Below are 25399 nucleotides of genomic sequence, written 5' to 3' on the forward strand. Positions count from 1 at the left end.
GGACCCCCGGTATAGGTGGCTAGTTGATCGCCTCGCCAAAATAATCAAAACCAACCCCCTTTGATTAAAATGGAAAGGAAACCATTTGTCTGGAATACCGTAGTACGGGGTCCCCTGCTTGGACTAGAAGACCTCCAAGGTCCCTCCCAACTCTGTTATTCTCTTAAACACAGCAGAGAGTTGTTTTCATGCAGGCAGCGTGATAGTCACGCTCCTCCCGGGGTCCTTTCTCGAGGCGTCGCGCGCGGCGCACGCGCGCTGGTAAGCCGGCGGCAAAGATGGCGGCGGCGGTGGCGGAGCAGAGCCCGGCGGACGGGACGGCTACGTCCCCCTCGCCGTCGCCGCCCGACGGGGCCGAAGGGCCGGGGAAAAAGGACGAGGCGGCGGCGGCGGGAGGGAGGGCAGGCCCCAGCAGCCGCGCCGGGTTCCGGGTGACGGCGGTGCGGCGCGATCCGGCGGTGCGGCTGCAGCACAGCGTGAGCGGCTCGGAGCCGCTCGCCTGGTCGGAGGACCACCGCGTGTCGGTCAGCACCGCCCGCAGCGTGGCCGTCCTCGAGCAGCTGAGCGACATCCGCGGCGGCAGCGATCTCGTCATCCATCGCACGGCCGTGCCGGCCCCCAACGCCGCCTGTCATCTCAAGGTGGGTCCGGGGAACTGCCCGCCACTGGGTGGAGGGGGGGCGAGGGAAGGGCCTAGGTGGGCTTCTCCTTTCCTCCTCCTCGTCTCCTTCTCTTTCTCCTCCTCTTCCCTTTTCTTTCCTCCTTTCTTTCTCCTCTTCCTCTCTTCCTCTTCTCCTCTGCCTCCTCTTTTCCTCTTCTTCTCCGCCTCCTCTTCCTTTTCTTTCCTCCTCCTCTTCCTCCTCCTTCCTTCCTTTTTCTCTTCCTTCCACCAGTTTCCCTGACTCCCTAGTCAGTTGGGGGATTATGGGAGTTGGAGTCAAAGGTCCCATGGTGTGGAAATAGCAGCTGGAGCACCAAATCCAAGGGTAAAAGATTGACGCCTCTTTTGAACTATTGCGATTATGTTCTTTGGCTGTCTAGGAACGAGGAAAGCTTCAACCTGAATGAAGAGGGTGGGCATTGGTCTCATTTTATATTCTAGTGGCTTGCCTTGTCAGTGTCGGTGGAGGCAGCCCTGGTGGTTCGTTGTTCGGACTGTTACTTAAACTGTTAGCTTGTTCACCAGTTCCTTGATTGGGGTATTGTTTACGTCTTGATTGCTGGCCTGGTGTTTATCTTGGTGTTTATTTTTGCTCATCTGAGTGTTGATTGCTAGTGAGGAAATGTTTTGGACTTTTTGTTTCCTTTTGTTTTGTTTTTTTTTATTGTATCTTTTGAGTGGTATGTTTTATGTGCCTGTTAATGATTTGCCTGCCAGGCTTCCAGGAATTCTCTGTTGATTTTGGACTTGGTTTGATCTAGGATGCATACAGTTTCCAAGCCCAAGCTGCAGTTGAGCCTGTCTACCACATGTTATAAACAAATGAGTACCTCGATGTAGTGTTTTTAGTGCTTTAGACTTGGCTGTTGTTTCCTTCATCATATACTGCCATCAATACCTAGCAAGTCACATGCTGAAAAAAGCTGTTATCATTTTGAACACAGTGTAAAACCTGCTCTCCCTTCCTCCCCACAGGTTGGCTCCAAAAAGGAAGTGGCTGAATGCAAACACAAGTTTGCAAATTCCGACGATCCAGTCGTGATCCAGGCGTTCACCTTGGACAGAGTCTTCAATCCCGAAGGGAAGTCACTGTCCTCCATGCGAGGCTTCAGATACTGCAGTTGGTCTCCGCTGGGCTGCGACGCCAACGGCCGGTGTCTCTTAGCCGCGCTGACCATGGACAACAGGCTGACCATCCACGCTAACCTGAACAGACTTCAGTGGGTGCAGTTAGTTGACTTGACTGAACTCTATGGGGAATGCCTGTATGAAAACAGCTACAGACTTTGTAAGACAGAGCCCTTCCGAGAAGACTTAGGGGACTTTGCTGAATTCCAGAGAAGACACAGCATGCAGACCCCGGTCCGCATGGAATGGTCCGGCATTTGCACCATCCAACAGGTGAAGAACAACAACGAATGCCGGGATGTGAGCAGCGTCCTTTTGGCTGTGATCTTTGAAAACGGGAACATTGCCGTGTGGCAATGCCAACTTCCGTTTGTCGGCAAAGAATCCATCTCGTCCTGTAACACCATCGAGTCGGGCATCTCTTCCCCCAGCGTCTTGGCCTGGTGGGAATATGAGCATAGCAACAGGAAGATGAGCGGACTGATTGTGGGCAGTGCTTTCGGGCCAGTTAAGATCCTCCCGGTCAACCTGAAAGCGGTCAAGGGTTACTTCACCTTGAGGCAGCCGGTGGTTTTGTGGCAGGAAGTGGATCACTTGCCCGTGCAGAACATCAAGAGCATCCCTCTCTATCACCCCTATCAGAAATGTAGCTGCAGTTTGGTGGTAGCGGCGAGAGGCTGCTACCTCTTTTGGTGTCTCCTCTTGATATCCAAAGCAGGCTTGAACGTCCACAACTCCCACGTGACCGGGCTCCACTCTCTACCCATCGTCTCCATGACTGCCGATAAGCAGAACGGCACTGTCTACACCTGCTCCGTAGATGGGAAGGTCCGGCAGCTGATTCCCATCTTCACCAACCTGGCACTCAAGTTCGAGCACCAGCTGATCCAGTTGTCGGACGTGCTGGGCTCCGTCCGCAGCCACGGGATTGCCGTCAGCCCCTGCGGCGCGTACCTGGCCGTCATCACCACCAAGGGCATGGTCAAGGGTCTCCACCCCATCACCAAAGCCTACCAGGTTCAGTTTGTCACCCTGAAAACCTGTGAGGAAGCCGCTGCCCAGCTGCTGGAATCATCCACCCAGAGCCTTTACCGGCAGGTGGACCTCACCGACCTGGTGCGCTGGAAGATCTTGAGGGAGAAGCAGATCCCGCGCTTTCTGCAGGAAGCCCTGGATCAGAAGATCGAACGTTTGGGCTCCACCTACTTGTGGCGTTTTAAGCTCTTCCTCCTGCGGATTTTGCACCAGTCGCTGCAAGCCTCTCCTTCGGAGGCCTTGTGGAGGCCCACACACGAGGACACCAAGGCCTTAATCGTAGACTTCTCCGAGACAGGCGGCGGCGAGGAACAGCCTTTAGAACAGGGCGGGCAGGATCCGAGGGAGGCCCCCAAAGAGAAGGGCTCTCAGCCAGCCCCCTCGACTGGTGGGGGCCAGGAGCAGCAGACGAAAGAGAAGATGCTGGCCATCCAGGATCAGATCGAAGCGGTCGAAATGCACCTGGTGCGAGAACACATGAAGCGAGTCTTGGGCGAGGTCTACCTCCACACGTGGATAACGGAGAATACCAGCATTCCCACTAGGGGCGTTTGCGATTTCTTGACCTCCGATAAAAGCTACGAGGACAGGACCGCACGGGTGAGGGCAGCCGGACCTCAGAACCGTTGGGCTGGAGAAACATCCTGAGTGGCTGGTGGATTTCACGCCCTGTAAATGGCTTTACGCAGTTGCTTCCATTGCTCTCCCACGGGGCTATCTGCACCTGTGGCAGGTTTCCTCCCCGCCCCTCCCTTTCTTATCACCTTAAATTCATTCCATTTTAAGCAAGATTTTAAGGGGGAGGGTTTCCATCTCCAGCTCTTCCCAAATCTCTGCTCCTGCCGCCGTCTCTCCTTGTAAGCAGCATGGCCATGTTTTCCCAGGTGCTGATCGGGCATATTTTGAAGAAGATGAACAAGCAGACTTTCCCCGAACGCTGCAGTTTGTGTAAAGAGATCCTGCCCTTCACGGACTGCAAACAGGCCATTTGCTCCAATGGACACATTTGGCTGAGGTACGTTAAATGTTCCCTGGGACATTTCTTTGTCTCCCCCCCCCCAAAAAAAACGTAATGCCTAAAGAAGAAGCTCAGCTAGCTGGACTTTCTTGGGGAGGGGGGTGTTTCTTTGAAAATGTTTCGCTTCTCATACAGGAAGCTTCGCCGCTTTAATTTGCATGTTGACCAAAATGCTATCGTCGTTAGATCAGAAAATACTTTTTAAGATAGGGTGATTGAAACTTTCCTTTTATAAACCTTAACTGCATTCATTGTAATAGCTGTTGTTATTCAGTGATGACTGCAATGGAGTTTTCCCAGTAGGATTATAGCTATGCATTGGACCTAGATTTGATTTATTCCATTTAGGCACCGCCCAACGGCAAATCAAACCTTGGTTTATGTAACAGCCGAAACTCAGGTTTCTAGAATAAACCAACTTTGGCTGCGTTCGCCCTTCATATTATGTGGTTTGTTTGTTTTTTTGTAGTTTATGATATGTGATATGAACTCAGGCCTTTTTTTTTTTTTTTGGTCATGGCTGCGGCTAAGAGACGCGGCAGTCAAAACCAAACTAGCCCTCGGATTACGTTTCTACACTCCCCTTTAACCAAGTCACCTGAAAATTTAGGACCCACATTCTCACCCCATCCCAAACTGGGTTAGATTTTTTTGTTTGTTTGTTTTCCTTTGCTTAGTTTCTGGAGCAAACCCCTTCGTTCGATTAGTATCCAATTCAGTGTATTGGCGCAAGTTAGAAAAGGGTGAACAAGGGACCGAGTTAACTTTGTTGTGTGAACTGAACTGTTATTATTGCCCCCCCACACACACTTTTTTCCCCATAATTCTCTTGCTTTCAGGTGCTTTTTAACCTATCAGGCCTGCCAGAGTTTAGTCTACAGGAGATGCTTGCTCCGGGACAGCATCGCTCGCCATTCCACTTCAGAAGGTGAGTTTGGAAAGGCTGCCCAATCTGGGAATGGAAGGAAATAAAGGTGGATCCTATTTGAAACCTAATTGTAGAAAGTGGGTGTGTGCCTGCAAATAAGATCTTTTCCTCTCTTTATACCGTGTCATGAGAAAATCAAACTGCATGCCGGTTTTGTTTGGTCCAATGTATGTTTTGAAGAAAAGGATAGCTTTTCCAAAGTTCGTTACTCTTAACTTTCTGTTTATAAGCACCTCATTGCTGAAGCCTTAAGGCAAGTTTGCTCTTCACACCTGGTGCATCTCAAGTGCCTTTTCCTCCTTTTGTCCTTCAACAACATCTGTTCTCCTTTTCAGATCCTGAGTGGATCAAGAGGTTGCTGCAGGGGCCTTGCACTTTCTGCGACTCGCCCGTTTTCTAGAGAACAACTCAAGACAGTGAGCTTGAAGCAGTAGTCTTTAGGGGCAAAGCACCCCCCCCCCCAGCGTTGGATCTGCACGAGGGCTCGTTCCGACCTGTAGATTTGAACCGGAGAAGCTCAGCCCCTTTCCGGGAAATGAAAAGGTCTTTTCTGAAATCCCACCGCCGCTGTTTTTGAAAGGCTTCTGAACTCTCTTCAGGTTCAAGGTTGCTGGCATTCGGTGGGTTTTGACCACTAAGTTCTGGGATGGAGGACCGTCTTGTTCCACAAAGAGATGCTAAGCTGGTGGTCCAACTGAGTAGGTACTTTGTGATGGCCTGAGTGCAACACGGACTTTGTAACTTCCCTTCATTAACACCTAACAAACAGTGGCACTTGCTGAACTGGAGACAGTTAAATTATTACAAATAACGAACAGGTTTTTGAACTGTTTCGGAGGGGGGGAACCTTGCATGCCTGTGGTCATTGAAGAAAGATTAACAGCCCTGTGCGAAGCCTCCTTTGAAAAACTTCCAGGCAGCTAAAGACCCACTGAACCAACTGCAAGGAGCTTATTTTAAATGAGCCAATTTTGGTTGTGATTGTTAATATTTTAAGCATGCGTGTTTTTAACTTTGACTTCCCCGGCTGCAGTCAATAATTCTTGCACTGTCCCCTCTCCTCCTCGTAGGTTTTCCAAATTTTTCACTTAGCGACAGTAAAAAGGATCTTATCCTCCAGTTCCAACTGGCAAAATTCTTCTCTCTCTCCAGGATATTCATGGGGTGACTTATCTTGGCAAAGCAATGCTTTGGATGCAATGATGATGATGACAAATGTCCTTTGTTAATCCTGGGTTATCATGCTGTGCGTTGTCGGAATACACAGCCCACACCTTGTGTAAAAAATTTTCAGGAGCTCAGACCTGTGGCAAGCTTTTGATCTGAGCAATCCGGGGTTCTTTTAAAAAAATAGTTGTAAAAAAAGCCCTTCCATATAGCTCCTGACTCTAGTTAAGCTTTTTGTCTGTTGCTTGAAAAGCAAAAGCAGCGAATTAAACTGTGTTGTGGAGAACAGGTTGTGTTCCTACCCCCCCCCCCAAATCAAAGCAGTGTTAACGGGAAAAAATCTAGGCGTTCCTCTTTTTCCCTCCGAGATGATACTTGACTATAAATGTTGGGTGTGAAATAATAGTTGGAAAAATGTGTTTTTGTCTACTGCCGCAGCCACTGTTGTGACATAAAGCTGTTTGTAAATAAAGCAACACACAACTTTACTGGTGTGTGTGTGTTAACGAAACGAGCAGCAGTGTTGACTTCCCTGTTGTGTGATCACCCCAAAGAGCGGGAGGAGGTCTTGTGTGTTTGTGGTGTAGGCGGTGGCCCCAGGTACGACAAAGGTTGAGGAATTGGGACACTTTCCAGAGAAGAAAAATGAATCAACTGAAAACTTAAAATATAGCTGTTTATTCAGTGACAGTTTGAAATTCCAAAAACACGAAAAAGTAACCATCGGTCCTCACGTTTATGATCGTCACCGCATCCCCACAGTCAGGTGATCAGAATTTGGGAACCGACTCGTGTTTATGACGGTCGCAGTGTCCCGGAGTCACGTGATCCCCTTTTGCGATGCTCGGATGAGCAAAATCAACGGGGGAAGCCAGATTAACAATTGCAGTGATTCATTTAACAGCTGTGGCAAGAATGTTAATAAAAAAAGGGGGCAAAAAGTCTCTTGACCAATGTCTCGCTTAGCAACAGAAATTGGGGCTCAATTAAACTATCTGTAATTGCAGCGCTCCCCAGAGAGTCCCACTCAAGGCCACCCTCTTCCCCAAGGCTAATAGGGTGATCGGCTTGAATGCCTTGTTCCCTCCAGGATCGGGGGTACCGATTCTCCAAAATTAGGAAATTCCACTGTGGAAGAAAAAGGCCAAGGGGCCAAATCAAATCAAATCGTCGCCGTGGCTCCATCCTGTTTATCTCCTGATCTCCTTGGCCAGTGCTTTTTAAAACTGCAATCAGATGCTAATCAAATCCATCGCGGGTCCCAAATTGGTTGGGAAAGGTTGTTGTCCAATTATAAAAACCTAATTCCTTTTTCTTGCTTGCTGAACATTTGCTAACGTGAACCGGGGAGGGGGGGCTCTCTTAACTATGCAAACGGGATGCAAAGGCCTTGCGAGCATTCCCTGGTAATTAAATGAATGTCAATTGTTTTAGCGCTTTCCGAGGGAGCGTCATACACGAGTATTAGCATGGTCTCCTAACCCAGACGGCCTACACTTCAGGCTCAGCGGACACCCTTGGGGGGGCAACCGTTGACCCGAAACTCCGCGGGCGGACGCAGCACCAGCTGCATTTCAATGAGGCAGGGATGTTTGGCTGGATTTCTGTGCAGTCAGCTAAGCAGAACTAATAGCGGGCGCATATAGATGAAAGAAAGGGGAGGGAGGGAAGGAAGGAAGGAAGGAAGGAAGGAAGGAAGGAAACAAGAATGAGGCTTTATGGCTAAATTAATTAAGCAGATGTACCTGTCTAATTAAAGGCACGTCGCCGTTGTCCCTTGTACCCTGGCCTTGCGCACAGCAAACAGTATTTAAATGCGTGGCCAAGCCGTTTTCCTTATCAATATTTAGTAGCAGGACTCTGATGCAGGTGATATTAAGCAAGATGTAGTCCTCTATTTATTATTAATAGCCAGCCGTCCAATTTATGCACAGCAGTGTATCTTTGCCACCAGCTGGCGCAGAAAGCAGACGCTCACGTCAGCAGCCTTGCAGTCAGCGGAAAAGAGAAGGGTTACAAACCCTTCAGGATTCAGCCGCAGGGCCCCTTTGGGGGGGTGGGGGGGGGCTGGCGATGTGGCTAGGAAGGGGCTTAGTCGTTCACAGGGCCTAGAGGAAGAGGTCTGCCTAAGGATTCCCGAGTCCGTGCGTCGGCCTTCCCAGCGCAACCAGGTGAAGCTAATTCCGCTAGATTCTTACTCTAATTCTACTACACAATCTTGTAGGCTTGAAAGGACTGGGCTCCCGCTGTCTGTTCTACAGTCTGAGGCATGAGATTCCTTGCTCAGATTCTTCCTCCACTCGTTACGCAGCTTTGGGCTACGTGTCCTCTTATCTGACCATTCCCTTGTAGGCAGCATCTCTTCCTTGAGGTTCTTCTCACACACCGTTACAGGCAGTCCTCGACGTATGACCGCAAGGGAGCCCAAAATATGGGGCAGCAGTGTGCGGTGGCAGCCAAAAAAGCCAACACAGTGCTAGGCTGCATTAACAGGGATAGAATCAAGATCACGTGAAGTGTTAATACCACTTTACAAGGCCTTGGTAAGGCCACACTTGGAATACGGCATCCAGTTTTGGTCCCCACGATGTAAAAAAGAGGTTGAGACTCTAGAAAGAGTACAGAGAAGAGCAACAAAGATGATCAGGGGACTGGAGGCTAAAACATATAAGGAACGGTTGCTGAAATTGGGTCTGTCTAGTCTAATGAAGAGAAGGACGAGGGGTTACATGATAGCAGTCTTCAAGTATCTCAGGGGTGGCCACAAAGAAGAGGGAGTCAAGCTATTCTCCAAAGCACCTGAAGGCAGGACAAGAAGCAACGGATGGAAACTAACCAAAGAGAGAAGCAACCTAGAATTAAGGAGAAATTTCCTGACAGAACAATTAACCAGTGGAACAACCGGCCTCCAGAAGCGGTGAATGCTCCAACACTGGAAGTTTTTAAGAAGAGACTGGACAGCCATTTGTCTGAAATAGTATAGGGTTTCCTGCCTGAGCAGGGGGTTGGACTAGATGACCTCCAAGGTCCCTTCCAACATCATCATCGTCGTTGTTGTTTTGTTGTTGTTATTATTAGCAAGGCAGCTCTCCTATTAAACAGCCAGAAAGCTGTTGGGTCTCCCTGTTGGAAATCTAAAAGAACAGTGAAGGGGGTCAAAATTATGCAAGAGGAACGTACGGAGGTGAGGCAAGGGCTGGATCCTATTCAGCACTGTGTGTTGAATAGTACAGAGACCCACATATGAACAGCACAACAGTGCTAAATTAAAACCTGGAGACCGTACATAACCGGTGAAACCAAAAAGAATGGCATGTCTATAACATGCTTTCTTAAGATTCACCAAGCTGGCGCCAGAAAAAAAAAATCAACTTGAAAAGACTGGAAAGTCCTTGTCTGTGATTCAAGAAGCTTTTAATAATGCACGGTTTAAACCAAACCAAGTAATCAAGGTGGGAAGAAATGAGATTTCTTTTTCAGCAAACACAACAGGAGCCAAAGGAAGAAAGCTAGCCTCATCCAATTTTGGTCCGCTTAACAATCCAAATATTTTTTTTTAAAAAAACTTCGCTTGGGAAGAACAAAGGGATAAACTGTAATTTGGGGAAGGGGACACGTATCCTGTCCTTCCAACGTGTCGCCCTCCCTCCTCCAAAAGCAAGATCCCATGAGGGTTGTGTGAAAAGGGCCGTTCGGTCTTTTCACCCAGGAAGAGAAATCAGAGCAAACCCAAGGTAGAACTATTCAACTTTTTAAGAACTTCCAACTCATTTTATGGCTTTGCGTGGACTTCCTTATTTAGCAAACTTCAAATGACTCGATTTTTTTTTTTTTTACCCCCGTTTCTTCTTAAGATTGGGAATTGGTTTCTCAGCTTCCTTACTGCGGAGGCTGAGCTACTACAGGTCCCAGATCTCTTTGACCGGCAAGGGGTTGATCACAAAGCTCTCAATGTACTCGAATACCGTCTGCGGGTCTTGATCGCCATTGATAAAAATGGCGTCTTCGAAATATTGCTCCAGGTTGCTAGAAAGCCTGAAATACAGGTCGACTTTGCTCTGGATGGTTTCTTCCATCTCCTTCGGATTGATCAGCAGGCGGTCGTTGACTTCCTTGGTGAGGGCAGGTTTGTACAAGGTGTGGTATCTAGAAAGGGGCAAAAAACTCAAGAGAAGGAAGGAAGACGGGATGCAAACTTTTACATGTCGCTTGAAAACAAATCGGCTGGCTGAGGGCCGATTGGAGCAGAAAGAGGTGAACAACGGCTACACGCCAGTCAAAAGAGACAACCAAAACGCCCAAAAGGAAACAAAAAGACCCAAAACACCTCCAGACCCAGAAAAAGCATTTCATTGTAAGGAGGGCTATCTTCCAGAACCAGGGGATGGATGGATGGATGGATGGATGGATGGATGGATGGATGGATGGATGGATGGATGGATGTTCTGACTGACTGGTTTCCTTCACTCTCTTTGAGAATGGCTGTTCAAAACAGATGCAACTGGAAATGGCAACCTTATTGTGCCACTTTTTCCCCCTTGGATCAACCCATGCTGGTCTCTTCTTTGTGGTTACCTTCTGACTAGAGCAATTAGAACACCCTGGAATCTTTCTGAAATGCGGAAGAAAAGAGAGAGAGAGGGAGGCTCCTGTCGTGACTTTGTCAAGGTTTCAAAAGTCATCCAGGGGGCGATGGAGCAGGAAAGACCTCTCCCCTCAGCCTGAGATTTATCCAGAGTGGGCAACGTCCTTCAGATGAATAAAATCTTCTACCAAACCCCAGCCAGAATTCGAACCGGTGAGCACCAGGAATGTGGACACTGTCCATTGGTCTCTTCGGTTTCTCACCCAAATATCACCACGCCCCATTTGGCAAATCGTGGCTCCTCCACGCACCCTGCACAAAGCCCCCCCCTCGAGCAATATCGAGTAGTGCGGCTAACCTTTCTCCGCTGACCGGATCCACCATGGAGTAAGAAAGGCGCTCGAGAATGGTTTCAGCTGGGACGTTCAGGAAAAAAACCCTGGAATGAAGAAGGATGGAGATAAAAAAAAAAAAAAAAAACATTTGAATGGTCAACTCCGGTAGGGAGAGCTGGACGATGTTTTTTTCTGAGGACAGCCCAGTCCTTTGGAATGACTTTCCTCACTTAACAACCGCACAATTTGCTTAGCAACTATAACAACAACAACAACAGAGTTGGAAGGGACTTTGGAGGTCTTCTAGTCCAACCCCCTGCTCAGACAGGAAACCTTATACTCTTTGGACAGCTATTTGTCTGAAATGGTATAGGGTTTCCTGCCTGGCGGGGGTTGGACTAGATGGCCTCCAAAGTCCCTTCCAACTTTATTATTATTATTATTATTAGCAACCTGCCTCCAGAAGTTGTGAATGCTCCAACACTGGAAGTTTTTAAGAAGAGACTGGACAGCCATTTGTCCGAAATGGTATAGGGTTTCCTGCCTGAGCAGGGGGTTGGACGAGATGACCTCCAAGGTCCCTTCCAACTTTACTATTATTGTTTCAGACAAATGGTTGTCCAGTCTCTGCAGGGATTCGCTTAGCCACCATGGCAAAAAGGTTTCAAAATATGGCGCGACTCACTTAACAGCCTCATGATTTCGCTTAACAACCGCCTGGCTTGATCTCCGCGGCAGTCAGTTAAGTTGAGGACTCCTTCTGCTTCACCTCACCTCCTAATTGCAGGGTGAGTGTCTCATGCAATGCAGTTTGCGGTTGGTGCCGTGCCAATCCAGCCACGCCGGCTCCTTTGCCCACCTCCCCCAGGTTCAGGGTTGATGTAAGGATGCAGAAAGCGCCCTGGCGGTTTTTGAACTCGCACCCAATTTATAGGAATTAATTTAGATTTAGCGGGGGGGGGTGGAAAGGCTTTCTGGAAAAGGCATTCTGTGAGCCCTCTTCCCACTTTCAATTCCTCCGCTCGGCTTTTATGCTAGAATTTTTATTTCATTTCATTTCATTTTTCCGCTTTGGTGTGCTGCCTCTCAGGCTGGCAAGCTTGAGACGTTCCACCAAAAGGAACATTTTATATCTGCTGGAGAGAATTGAATCAGATGAAAGGGGGAGCTTTTCCTCCCCCGCGCCAGCACCTTTGTAGAACTTAAAGTTATGAAAATCATCCCTGTTTGCTCTTCAAATGTTTACAGATAATAATTTCCATGCCCATTTGCAGGATTTGTTTATTTTAGAAAAAAGAAGAAGAAGATGAGAAACACAAAACAGGAACTCAGCCTGGCGTGAAAAAAGAAAGAAAGAAAGAAAAAGCCGAGGAATCTAATGGTTTCTGAAGACAGGAGAAGAATATACAGTTTCCAACCGTCTTTTATCCTTTACACTCCAAACATTTTGTTTCAGCTTTGTTTCCGTTGCCCAACAACACTGAGGAAACACAATTGTCAGAATGAATAACTTATGACAAAGACGTGTGTCTCCAGATGAATATTCTCGCAGAGAAAGGAAGAAGGGAGCGTGTGGGGGGGGGAGACGGCTGTTTTGTATCGCCCCGATAATTGATACTCTTTCCCCATTATATTTTCCAAATCAACAAAACAAAACACACACAAAAAGGGGAAAGGCATCTCGAGAAAGCTTGTCGGAAATGCCAGAAAAGGGGAGACAGCTCAAAAAAAAAAAAAAAAAAAGAACTTAAAAAAAAAAACCCTCCACTCTTTTCTTGGTGAAGCCACTAACAAAATGCATCTTGGACACGGCTTGTCAGAAATGTGCTTTTCGTCTTCCGATATGTGTATGTTTGGGTGTCTGTCTTATTATCCACTACGGTGTCAGCATTCAAGGCGAGTTGGTGGAAAAAATGTGGAAGAATGGGAAAAGCGGCGTTCCCAATTTCTGCCTAAACAGATAAGGATGCCTTCTGTCTCCAAAGGAGACGCTGAGACTCTCGAAAGAGTGCAGAGAAGAGCAATGAAGATGATTAGAGGGGAATAGAATAGAATAGAATAGAATAGAATAGAATAGAATAGAATAGAATAGAATAGAATAGAATAGAGAATGAAATAATTAGAACAGAACAGAACAAAATAGAACAGAACAGAACAGAGAATGAAATAATTAGAATAGAACAGAACAGAACAGAACAGAATGGAATAGCAGAATAGAATAGAATAACAAAATAGAATAGAATAGAATAGAACAGAATAGAATAGAATATGGAATGGATTGGATTGGAATGGAAAGGAATGGAAGGGAAGAGTTGGAAGGGATCTTGGAGGTCATCTAATCCAACCCCCTGCTCAGGCAGGAAACCCTACACCATTTCAGGTAAACGGTTGTCCAATCTCTTCTTAAAAACTTCCAGTGATGGAGCAGCCACGACTTCTGGAGGCAAGCTGTTCCATTGATTAATTGTTCTCACTGTCAGGAAATTTCTCCTTAGCTCCAGGTTGCTTCTCTCCTTGACTAGTTTCCACCCGTTGCTTCTTGTCCTGCCTTCAGGCGCTTTGGAGAATATTTGACCCCCTCTTCTCTGTCGCAGCCCCTCAAGTATTGGAAGACCGCTATCGTGTCACTCCTAGTCCTTCTCCTCCTTAGACGCGTAGATACACCCTGATGAAGTTTCCCAAACAAAGAAAGATTTGGGTTTTCAATTCTTCCACCCCCGTTACTGACTCCAAGAAAACATGGAAGCTTCTCCACTGTAGGAACGTTGCCAGCACAAGACAAGGAGGAAACTGTGTCCTGCTTGTCCCGCATTCGTGGAGAGCACACATTTGAAGAGCCTGGAGAGGTCTAGACGGCCTTCAGAGGCCTGGCTTCGCCACCCTTTCGGGCTCATTCTCTCCTTCAGCCTGGCGAGCCAGGTCCACCAGCTTCCCAGAAGGCCTCCCTCCTCCTTTTCTCATTGTTATTCACGGCTCTCTCCCTCCTTGCTCTCGTTTGTTATTCCATCATGGGGAAATTCCCCTGGGAGTTTGTTCTGATGGCACTTGACGGAGCAGGGAAAAAGGGAGCCACTTTGGAGGCTGTTTAGTCCCCTCCTCGCTTTACTTGCACGCTTTACTTGCACGGTGGGGTGGGGTTTCTCCCACATGGCAGGTTTTGGAGAGGCTAAACCCTATGTGGCTGGGAAGACCAAGAGGGAGCGCTTGCAGGAGTCCTCTTGGTTTTGTACTACTGAACTTTGGAAAAAAGATAGAAATTGAGGAAGGGAGGGAGGGAGGGAGGGAGGGAGGGAGGGAAGGAAGGAAGGAAGGAAGGAAGGAAGGAAGGAAGGAAGGAAGGAAGGAAGGAAAGGAAGGAAGGAAAGGAAAGGAAGGAAGGAAGGAAGGAAGGAAGGAAGGAAGGAAGGAAGGAAGGAAGGAAGGAAGGAAGGAAGGAAGGAGAGGCAGGGAGGGAGGGAAGGAGGGAGGGAGGGAGGGAGGGAGGAAGGAAGGAAGGAAGGAAGGAAGGAAGGAAGGAAGGAAGGAAGGAAGGAAGGAAGGAAGGATGACTTTGTCTCCAAACCTGGAAGAAGAATTTCTATGTGTATAACTTGCTCAATGGCGCATTGAATTAACCCGTTTTTTCTCAGTTTACAGAAGCCTAAAATCACCAATCCAAGCAGGTCAAGCCAACAGCTAATCACGGCTAGCACGGTCAAGCTTAGCATGTTGTACATGTGGAACTGGTACATCTTTATCTGCGTGAACGTAGCCTACATAAAATAATTTTTTTCCACTCGTCTCTGAGAGTTTTCCTTTTACTGGAACCATCTTCTGGCTGACCGTTGTCAATCAATTCCAGATTGCTTCGACTGCTTGAAGCCCAGTTGGCTCAATCCATGTCTCAAAGATACTTTTTCAAAAAGGCAACTGGACTGTGTTTTGTCCTTGAAGAAGAAGTTTCGCTTCTCATCCAAGAAGCTTCTTCAGTTCTGACTTCTTGACTTTGCACGCAAGAAGTTTCCGAGAAGCAAAAGGATTTCCAGGAGAAAATAAAGTCCGCTTGCCTTTTGGAAAAGCCTCTTTGAGGCAACCTGGATGACTGGGAATCTCCACGGACTTGTGAGATGCTCTTTTCCTAGCCCATCTGAGTAAAAGTCTTCTCTTACGTAGCTTAAATAAACGAGTTGCATTTCTTTGAAAGTTGTTTGGGAAAGCAGCAAATGGCTTCCCTTCGTTTTACGCAAGGAACAAAAAAAGATATTTAATTTCCTCTGTGCTTCCTAAACAGAAGCAGCCCTATGCTGCACCCCTAACAATTGGGACAGGAACTTTCCCAATAAGGGCAAGATTTACGTCCTTGAATAATACATTTTTTTGGGGGGGGGGAGGGAAGGAGGTCCAAACAGAGAGGGCTAAACAAGAACCAATCATCTGCCATTTTACAGGTGTGTCAGAAGTAACCTGTGTCCTAATAGAGAATACATTCTCGCTATTTAAATACTGTCAAATTGAACCTTTCCAGTGTAATAGGGTTCGCTGCTGGGGGAAACGCCAAATAAATCCGATGAAATATTTATATTCCAGAGTATTAATTAAGAGGATGGAGAGAAGCAGAGGCACCGCGCGGGCTGGGTGGAAAAAGGAGGCGAGGGGAACTGGTCCATCAAGAGTACCCCAACATGTTTAGTGTGTTCCCCCCCCCCAAAAAAACCCACTTCACAATCAAGTGCGTAAACGTTCCCAAAAAGGGATCCTGAATATTTTATGAATATTTGTCATAAGACAGAAATAATAACCGCTGTGCACAGCTATTAGAATTAATATTTATGCAACCTAGCATGAAATATTGATGGGGACAGAGAAGAGGGGAGCCTGCCTGCCCGGCCACCCAACCACCCCACCCCACCAGGAAGACAAGAAATAATTTACACTGGGTTCGGTTTACCCGCCAGCTTGATGTTTAAAGCTACGTTGACAAGGCTGCGTGGGGATACACGTCAGTCACAGTCACTCTCCGTGGTGGGTGGGTGGGTGGGTGGGGAGGAAAGAAAGAAAGAAGAGGAAAGAAAAATGGAAGGGAGGGTGGGGGTCCAAGCAGTTGACAGCTCGCAGATGGAGTTCCTGACAGCCCATTTTAATAGTTTAAAAAAAAAAAAAAGCCTAAATGTCCCTCCTACCACTTTCCTTCCCCCCCCCCTCGCCTCTCTCTTTTTTTTTTTTTTCCATTGCCGGAGGTGATTTTGTCTTGCCAAACAGTTCATCGCTCCCCTTCCATCTGCTGAAATTAAGGAATTAATGAGCAACTGTGCATTTTGCAACTGGGGGGGGGGTGGGAGGGAGGGAGAAGAGGGGAGAGAGAGAGAGAGAGAGAGAGGCAGGAATGTTTACTGGTGATTAAATGATAATGCGCCCCCCCCAACGCTGTATAATTCATGAGCCAATTAAAGGAAGTGTTAGTTGATTTGATGGGAAGCAGAAATACAAAAAAACCCCCCTCGCATTTAACTAATAGGGAACCGCGTGCCTGGGCCTGGGCCCGCCTCGGCTTTCTCAGATTACGCGGCTAATTGCTCGACTTTATAAGGCTGTGACTGATCGCCATGCATATTTCATTGTTCCCAAATACTTCGGTTGTTTGCATCTATGTCTGTGCTGTAATATGTCAGCGGCTGGCCAAATTTCCACCTCGGCCAGGAGTTTTTGTATTAGAACGTAGAACATTGAGTAACAAAGAATTGGAAGGGACCTTGGAGGTCTTCTAGTCCAGCCCCCTGCTCGGGCAGGAGATCCTATACTACTTCAGACAAGTGGCTGTCCAGTCTCTTCTTAAACACCTCCAGTGATGGAGCACCCACCGCTTCTGGAGGCAAGGAGTTCCCCTGGTTAATTGTCCTCACTATTAGGAAGTTTCTCCTTAGTTCTAGGTTGCTTCCCTCCTTGGTTACTTGCCTTCCCTTCCGGTGCTTTGGAAAATGGTTTGATCCCCCTCGTCTTTGTAGGAGCCCATGATTGGATTTTGCTGGCACTTCCTCGCCCTTGGGGTACGCTCAAATAAATTGCAGTTCACTAAAATATTCTAGGTTCTATGTAGGCAGAAGAGACAAGAATCAAAAAGGGAAAAGGCCAATGGGGGGGGGGAGAGAGAGAGAGAGAGAGAGAGAGAGAGAGAGAAATTCAGGGTTTGGATTCAGAATCTGTGTTAAACCACTAAGAGATGAACCAGGATCTGTTGGTTGGGCTGATTCAACACACTAACTACAAATCCAGAAAGATTCCAGGGTGGTTTAGTATTTAGTATTTCAGGGAAAGAGGGAGGGATGGAAGAAAGGAGGGAAGGAAAGGTAAGAAGGAAGGAAGAAAAGAAAGAGGGAAAGAGGGAGGGAAGGAAGGTAAGAAGAAAGGAAGATGAGAAAGATGGAATGAAGAAGGGACGAAGGAAGGAAGGAGAGAAGGAGGGGGAGGGAGAAAGGAAGGAAGAAAGGAAGGAAGGAGGGAGGAAGGAAGGAAGATGAGAAAGATGGAATGAAGAAGGAAGGAAGGAAGGAAGGAAGGAAGGAAGGAAGGAAGGAAGGAAGGAAGGAAGGAAGGAAGGAAGGAAGGAAGGAAGGAAAGGAGAGATGTTCCCAAAACACACAACTTGATAAAACACCTCCCAAATCTGAACAGAATTTGTCCTTGGGATGTGAAATATACTGTGGCAGCAGATTTTTAAAGTTTTGGGAGGGAGGGATTAAAGATTATACTAATTGGATTTTATGGGTTTTTTTAATATACCACTGAGAGCTGCATAATCGCTCGGGCAGGCAACATACACATAATTGTACATTTATTAGCGCTCGTATAATATATTAGTATTTATTAGTATTATAATACCAACTTATAAAAGTAAATATACTGTGTCTATATTAGTATTCCTTCCCGAAGACTGGTGAATTAGGATAATGTTCTCTCTCTAGGAGGTTTTTTTTTCCAAGGCAAACATAGATGTCACAGTTTCAGGAATTGTGGACCTACTGTAGTTTGATAGGCCCTTTCACTATTATCTCACTGGGTCTTCTATTTGAGGGGTTGTCACAGAAAAGAAGGGTGGGTGTCACCCTATTCTCTAAAGCACCTGAGGGCAGGACGAAAAGCAAGGAGAGAAGCAAGGAGAATTAACGAGAAATTTCCTAACAGGGAGAACAATTAACCAGTGGAACGGCCTGCCTCCAGAAGTGGTGGGTGCTCCATCATTGGAGGTTTTTAAGAAGAGACTGGACAACTATTGTCTGGAACGGTTTAGGGTCTCCTGCTTGAGCAGGGGGTTGGACTAGAAGACCTCCAAGGTCCCTTCCAGCTCTATTCTGATTGTTTGATCTTGCCATGCAATAATCCCCACTTTTCCCCCCCAAGGTCTCGGCCAATATGCTGACTCTGTAAACTACTTAGAGAGAGCTGTAAAGCACTGCAAAGTGGTATATAAGTCCAAGTGCTGTTGCTGTTAGTACCATCAGTTTGTACTTTCCTCACCATAACATCAAGGTTGAATATTCACCATTTGCAAACCATATTATTCCATTCATTGCAGCACAATTGACCATTACCTTGGTTGAGAATGAAACACACCAGCACTCTCTCTCTCTCTCTCTCTCTCCCTCCCTCCCTCTCTTTCTCCTCCCTTTCTCCCCCTCTCCTCTCTGTCTCTCTCCCCTCCCTCTCCCTCCCTCTCTTCCTCCTCTCTCCCTCCCTCTCCCTCTCTCCCTCCCTCTCTCCTCTGTCTCTCCCTCTCTCTCTCTCTCCTCTCTGTCTCTCTCTCCCTCCCTCTCTCTGTCTCTGCCAAATGCTATTCCTTCTAGGTAATCAGATCCCCGTTAATTAATAAAACTGTCAGGTTAATTGTCCAAGTCTGGACATCCTTATCCAGTTTGTAATACTAACCCTCTAGCACTTTCTCTCCTCCCTCCTTGCCCGCCCCACCGTCCTCCGCCCTTTCACTTCCAGCTCAATTAACTTAATGCTATGCAAATGAGCGGCTCTCCTCGCCCGTTAGCTTCTAGCCGGCGAATGTTAATAGCATAATTGGGCCTTCAGTAAGGTAATTAGACATGATTCCTTCCATTAGTCTTACAAGCCTAATTATTGTTGATGAGAGAGAGGGGACTACGTCTCCCCACCACGGGCTAGGCAGGGCATCTGGGTTAAAGCAAATATAGACAAAACACTGACAACTCAACACAACCCTCAAGATCTATAGCAAAGTGGAAGGGGGAGGGGGGAGAGAGGGAGACGTTGCTAAAGGCGGTGTGTGTGACCCACACAGCTAGGAGCTGTGGTAGCCAGGGTGGTGAGGGGGCTGGAAATGTGGAAATCCCTACCAATGTATCCTGGGAAAGGATACTCATTTTGCAGAGTCCTTGGTGCTCTCTGAGTTTGCTTGTTTTCTTGCAGACTTTTCATGACCCAGCTAGATAACATCATCAGTGCTAGAAGGGAGTGGAGTTTGTGGAAAGGAAGAGGAGGAGGACTGTGGTGTCCTTGATGGCCTCTGAGCTGGGTTGTTTTCTTGCAGATCTTTCATGACCCAGCTAGGTAACACCACCAGTGCTAGGGAGTGTGGCTTGCTCTCTATTTATATACAGTACTCTGAGCTTGGCTGCTGTCTTGCAAACGTCTCATTACCCAACTAAGTCATGTCATCCGTGCTAGTGAGGGTTCGCTCCCGATATCTTGCCCTGCCAGTCTTGGTGGGAGTGTGGTTTTTCTCCTTGACAGTTCCTTGATCAGGGCATTGTTTTCTGCTTGATTCTTTGTCTAGTCCCTTCCAGCCCTGGGATTCTGTGATTTACTAAGCCATCATGGACATATATGAGATAGGACAGTGTTGCTCAACCGTGACGGCTTGAAGATGGCTGGAGAATTCTGGGAGTTGAAGTCCAGACATCTTAAAAGTCATCAAGGTTGAGAACTACTGGGATAGGACATTGGCTACAATGGTGGTAGGACTTCTTTCTGCTGACATTCTCCGTCTCTTCTCTCTATGATCTTGAAGGCTTGCCGTTCACCAGAAGAAAAGCATCTGCTTAAGGGGACAATCGGATGTCAATTAATTAATCCCAGCCATCACAAGCCTATCTAGGACCGCAACAGAGTAAAAGGACAGAATAACAGAGACGGAAGGGACGACAGAGGTCTTCTAGTCCAACCCCTGCTCAAGCAGGAGATCCTTTATACCATGGCTGTCCAATCTGGTCTTCAGAGTCTCCAGTGATGGAGCACCCAGAACTTCTGGAGGCTAGCCCTTCCACTGATTAACTATTGTCCCTCTCAGGAAACTTCTCCTTAGTTCTAGGTTGGGTGATTAATTATTTCTTCTTCTTCTTCTTCTTCTTCTTCTTCTTCTTCTTCTTCTTCTTCTTCTTCTTCTTCTTCTTCTCCTTCTCCTTCTCCTTCTCCTTCTCCTTCTCCTTCTCCTCCTCCTCCTCCTCCTCCTCCTCCTCCTCCTCCTCGCCTTCTTCTTCCTCTTCCTCTTCCTCTTCCTCTTCCTCTTCCTCTTCCTCTTCCTCTTCTTCTTCTTCTTCTTCTTCTTCTTCTTCTTCTTCTTCTTCTTCTTCTTCTTCTTCTTCTTCTTCTTCTTCATCACCTTCTCACCTACAGCCCTTCGTTGGCCTTTCAACAACTTCCCAAACGCACCCCGGGACACGCACACTTCTCCCGAGGCTTTAATTAAGTCACGTCCTTTCATTTCCACCTTTCTCTTGATGGCTCAGCCGAAGAGAGCAGGTAAATGTTAAGAGGAAGAAAGGACAGGGGGATGGGGTGGGATTGGAAGTGGGGTGATCTTTTAACCAAAATCTTTCCTCCCAGACGCAAAACCGGTACACCTCCGTTGGAATACATATTCAACAATAAGTATGCCAGCCCACGCCTGGCAAACTCAGAGATAATGGCACCCTGATAAGGTCAGGGAGGTTTTATTAGCTCAATTAATGGAGGTGTAAGATAAGGCTAAAGCATAGCTCTTCAAACGGCTAAAGAAAAGAACCGGTAGTAATAGGGTTATTAACCTCTCCCAGCCCGTTGAATTGGGTGGCTGATTCCTACGCCGTTTTCTAGTTCAGGTCTCCATTAATAGGCAGCTGATTATCTTTAATCCACCCTGAAAACGAACCGCGCAGGCAGGCAAAGTCCAAATAATCACCCAGCAGGAGAAAATAAATTCCCCCGTTTTCTTTCTAGTAGACTAGAGCAGCTCGCCACTTTGATTTTCTTTTCTTTTTCCCCCTTTCTTTTCTTCATACTAAGCAAAGGGAAAAAGAGAGCAGAAGAAGGAAAGCAAAAACAAAAAGTTGTGGGCAGCGTCCTTTCCACGCCCCCTTCAAACATCTCCGTTTTTGTCCACGATACACAGACGGTCCGCCGACCGCTAAACCATCCGTTTTGCGACCGTTTTCGAAGTTACGACGGCACTGGGGAAAAAAAAGGGACCGATGACCCTTGTGACATCCCCACGGTCACAGGATCAAATTCATAAATACCGACTCGTATTTATGATGGTGGCGTCGTCCCGGGAAGGTCAGGTGATCAGGTTTTGCGACCTTATGACCAGCAAAGTCAGTGGGGGCAAGCTGGATTCATTTAACAACCGTGTTACTCGTTTAACAACGGTACCACGGCAAGGAAGGTTGTAGACGGGGGCGAAACCCACTTAGGAACCGCCTTGCTTGGCGACAAAAAGTTTCGAACCCATGGAGAAGGGTTCAACATTGACCGTCCCATTTGGCGCCCCTGGTCCCCCCACCGCGCCGGCTCTAATTTTGACTAAGTCTTTGTTTTAAGAAGAAAAACAGCCCTTTAGGCAGAATGCTGACCTCATCCCAGCGGGGGTGAATTCCGCCGGCTAATTTGGTGCCAGGAGAAACCGGAGGGGGGAAAAAATGCAACTTTTCCACCAGGCTTCCAGCATTTCTGCCTTGCTCTGTTGACCCAGGCCGAATCTAACCCTTTTTTTTCTGAAGCAACGGGAAATAAATTATTCTTTTCTTCGCCCGAGGCAGATTGCAGGATGCCAGGACGGGAAGCGAAAAAGGGGTCTCCTGACCGGTTTTATGATTACATATTAAGAAATTTTATAGCCCAATTTGTTTCTTCTGGTTGGGAGGAATTTCTCTCGCCCACTTCACTCAAATAACTTGATTCCCCCCCCCCAACATTCTTCTCGGCTATCAATTATCGGCTGCTTTCGTCTTTCTTTCCATAAATTGAAAAAGCCCAGAGACTGATGCAGTTCCCTGCTATATAATTTAGTAGTATTTGCGGCAGGTTTATGAGATGGAAGTCAGATAAAACACAGGATCTGAAGGGGTTGGGGCATTTATTACTTCTAAGAAACAAACGTACGGGTTGAGGTCCCGATAGTATATCTGCTTGTAGGTTTTTTTTTTTTTTTTTTTGATCAACCAGAGAGGTCGAGTTGCCGATCCCAAGGCAGAATAAGACGGCCTTTCCACCAATAACTTTGTTTAGGGATGTGAGGGGGGCTTTCATGAACTTTGATATCTATGTAAATTTATTTTAATCTAATGTCAGCCACCCGGGCTGCCCTAAAAATGAGCAAGAGGCAGAGTTGCAATTGGGTTTGATATATACCTGTCTGCTTCTGTTCCTAGATTGATTCCTTAGCACTAATTCTATTTCAAGAGGATATCTCTCTCTCTCTCTCTCTCTCTCTCTCTCTCTCTCTCTCTCTCTCTCTCCTCTTGGTGTTAGAAACATGCTTAGCTGCAGGTTGAGTGTTTTGTAACCTGTCTCAGAAGCAAGTGATTTACAGCCCCAGCTTCAACCGAGAGTAGCTACATGTGATTTTCTGGTTCCTTTCTTGCTTCCTTTTTGTGGAAGGGCTGGTATCTCTTATCCCCGTTTTCTTGAAGGGCAGATCTGGCCCTTAAAGAAGCACAGGTAGATGTTGTTTGTCTACACAACATTCAAAAGAGACAATTGAAGCACCAAAAAGGAGACAAAGAGACCGAAATACTTTCTCATCAGCAATAAACACTCAGATAAGCAGAGATTAATGCAAGACCGACAATCAAGAAGTAAGCAATATCCCATAAAGAAACTACTAAATTAGACAATAGTAAACAACAGCCTAAATTGAAGGAACTACCAAGAATACTCCCACCAACACTGACAGAGCAAGCAATTAGTATATACAATGAGGCCCAACCAACTCTCTTCTAAGGCTGATGATGTTACCTAGTTGGGTGAAGAAATGTCTGCAAGAAAACAACCAAGCTCAGAGAGCACTAAGAATACCACAGTCGCTGTCCTCCTCCTCCTCCTCCTCCTCCTCCTCCTCCTCCTCCTCCTCCTCCTCCTTTTCCTCTTCCTCCTCCCACTCTCTTCTAACACTGATGATATTACCTAGTTGGGTGAAGAAACGTCTGCAAGAAAACCACCCAGCTCAGAGGCCACTTTTCTATGAAGGAAAGATTGGCCAGCCGGCCAGTTGCAAGAACTGAGGCTGTGATCCTCCAGACGTAGAAGGAAAGAACTCAATCACCTGTTCGGATAAATCCCGGCACCCGGCATACGTCTGGCTTGATCTTCATCTTTTGGGAAACCGTGCAGGACCCAACCTCGAATGTAGCAATCCAGTCTGTTGATCCGTTTGGACAGGAGTTTGATGACAATCTTGTCTGGCACTAGAGGAGGAAAAAGGAAAGAGATTTGATAAGGTCTGCTGTCAACTGATAACAGGAACCGAAGTAAACGACATCAACAAAGCCAGGGATGCTTCAGTCCTAATTTAACACCTTAGTATCACACACAAATGCACTGATTTGGAATGTAAGGGTAGTTCTTTGGGGTGAGGCCAACATGCTCCCTTTCCCTAGCCATTGTTTCTCTGCAGTTCGGGATTGGCAGACAGGTTGAGCCCCAACTCAGAGAGGTAACATGGAGCCTTCAAGACCCACATTCCATGATAGCCTTTCATGGGTTGAAAGAAACCTCTCGGAATGGGGAGGTGGGGAACGCTCCAGATCCTCTCTCTTAAGGAGGTCAATCTAGCACAGGGGTCTTCAAACATGCCCCTTTTATGACTTGTGGACTTCAACTCCCAGAATTCCTCAGCCAGCAACTTGGGAGCTGAAGTCCACAAGTCATAAAAGGGCCAAGTTTGAAGACCCCTGATCTAGCAGGACCAAGAACATAGGCATACAACATAGAATAATAGGTTGGACGGGACCCCGAGCAGGGCACCCTGTACAGATAGTCCTCGGTTTATCACAATTGAGTCAAACGGAGCCCATCAAGCAGCTGGTCTCATTGTTGTCACCAGGCTGGTGGTCTTTTTTTATTGGGGTTTTATACTTGTAAGCTACCCAGAGTCACCAACAATGAACTGGCTGGCCGTATAACTTATAAGTGCAGAGAAGAGCAACAAAGATGATTAGGGGACTGGATGTGTTTGATCAGTGATTGGTTAGATAGTTTAGTCTAACAAAGAAAAAGATTGGAGTGACTTGATAGCAGTCTTCTAATATTTGAGGGGCTATAACAGAGAAGAAGAGGGAGTCAAGATATCCCCCAAAGCCCCTGAAGGCAGGACAAGAAGCAACAGATAGAAACCAATCAAGGAGAGAAGCAACCTAGAACTAAGGAGGAATTTCCTGTCGGTGAGAACAATCAATCGGCAGAACAACCTGCCTCCAGAAGTTGTGGCTGCTTCACCGCTAGAGGTTTTTAAGAAGAGGTTGTCTGAAATAATACCGGACTAGGAGACCTCTAAGTTCCTTCTCAACTCTGATATTCTGTGAATCAATAAAATACAAACTGCCCTTGACAAGAACAAACAGCACGGCTCGCAAAGCAGGCAGAAAACTGCCCGGTTTCTGCTGCTCAAAACGAAATGAGGCAGGCGCAGCCAACGGCCTCTTTGTTCATAAGAGGCGTCCGTAAGGTTGTCAGCAACACCCGGCTGGCCACGAAAGAGTGTCGTTGCCATGAGGGTAAACAAAACAGCTTCTCCTGCCTCGCTTGGCCTCAAGCGAACAACTAGGGTGAGGAGCTGAAGCTTGGAGCGGTCAGATGAAGTTGTCAACTGCCAGGCTTTCAAGGGATCAGGACGGGCCCAAATTGTCACGCTGCTGGTTTCTTTTTTTATCCAAAACGTGTGCACGTTTTAGCCTCTCTCGCCTGCTCGATTTTTGGCACTTCCCAGCCTGTAAGAGAATACTACGGACTAGAAACCCTGGCCTTAAAAAAAAAAGGGGGGGGGGAAATTAAGGAAAACTGAAAGCTGAAAGCTGTTGTTGTTGTTTTAACAGGAGAGTCTCTAGTCGCTCTCACTATCTGAAGGCTGGACGGATGGATCTGTAACGAACTTCAAAACAGGTTGACGCCGCGAGCCGAAAGCAGAGATGAGAACTGGAGCAAACCACCGGCCCTGCCGATGCTCCCTTCGCGCCAGTCCGATTTGAAGCTTTTTGTTCGATAGCTTTGCTTTCTCTAAAGATGGAGGTCCTTTTACATGTATTTACCCAGCTTCTAAATCTATAAATCCTTGATATTCATGAGCGCT

The 25399-nt window shown here is 47.1% G+C and overlaps 2 protein-coding genes across 3 annotated transcripts in view; one reads left to right on the plus strand and one right to left on the minus strand.

Moving 5' to 3' along the window:
* The first annotated feature begins 273 nt into the window (after nucleotides 1-273).
* On the plus strand, nucleotides 274-6448 carry GTF3C4 (general transcription factor IIIC subunit 4). The gene is made up of 5 exons (XM_039323014.1): nucleotides 274-641; nucleotides 1637-3424; nucleotides 3709-3839; nucleotides 4682-4770; nucleotides 5106-6448. The coding sequence occupies exons 1-5, from the start codon at nucleotides 279-281 to the stop codon at nucleotides 5168-5170; spliced, it is 2436 nt and encodes an 811-aa protein (XP_039178948.1). The 5' UTR covers nucleotides 274-278; the 3' UTR covers nucleotides 5171-6448.
* Nucleotides 6449-9334: 2886 nt separating this feature from the next.
* The window catches only part of AK8 (adenylate kinase 8), a 44675-nt gene continuing 28610 nt past the window's right edge, over nucleotides 9335-25399 (minus strand). For both annotated transcript variants that reach the window (XM_039322898.1, XM_039322899.1), the window contains 3 exons: nucleotides 23378-23519; nucleotides 10881-10961; nucleotides 9335-10083 (listed from right to left, as the gene is read on the minus strand). In XM_039322898.1, the coding sequence (XP_039178832.1) occupies nucleotides 9837-10083; nucleotides 10881-10961; nucleotides 23378-23519 (470 nt within the window). In that variant the 3' untranslated portion in view covers nucleotides 9335-9836. The remainder of the gene's footprint in view (nucleotides 10084-10880; nucleotides 10962-23377; nucleotides 23520-25399) is intronic.

This window comes from Crotalus tigris, unplaced genomic scaffold, assembly GCF_016545835.1.
Source record: "Crotalus tigris isolate CLP2741 ecotype Arizona unplaced genomic scaffold, ASM1654583v1 scf7180000024153.1733885, whole genome shotgun sequence".
NCBI lineage: Eukaryota > Metazoa > Chordata > Lepidosauria > Squamata > Viperidae > Crotalus > Crotalus tigris.

Coding starts and splice junctions, on each gene's coding strand:
- GTF3C4 (XM_039323014.1), top strand. CDS start 279: ATGGCGGCGGCGGTGGCGGAGCAGAGCCCGGCGGACGGGACGGCTACG. Junction 642..1,636: donor ACGCCGCCTGTCATCTCAAG/GTGGGTCCGGGG, acceptor TCCTCCCCACAG/GTTGGCTCCAAAAAGGAAGT. Junction 3,425..3,708: donor ACGAGGACAGGACCGCACGG/GTGAGGGCAGCC, acceptor ATGTTTTCCCAG/GTGCTGATCGGGCATATTTT.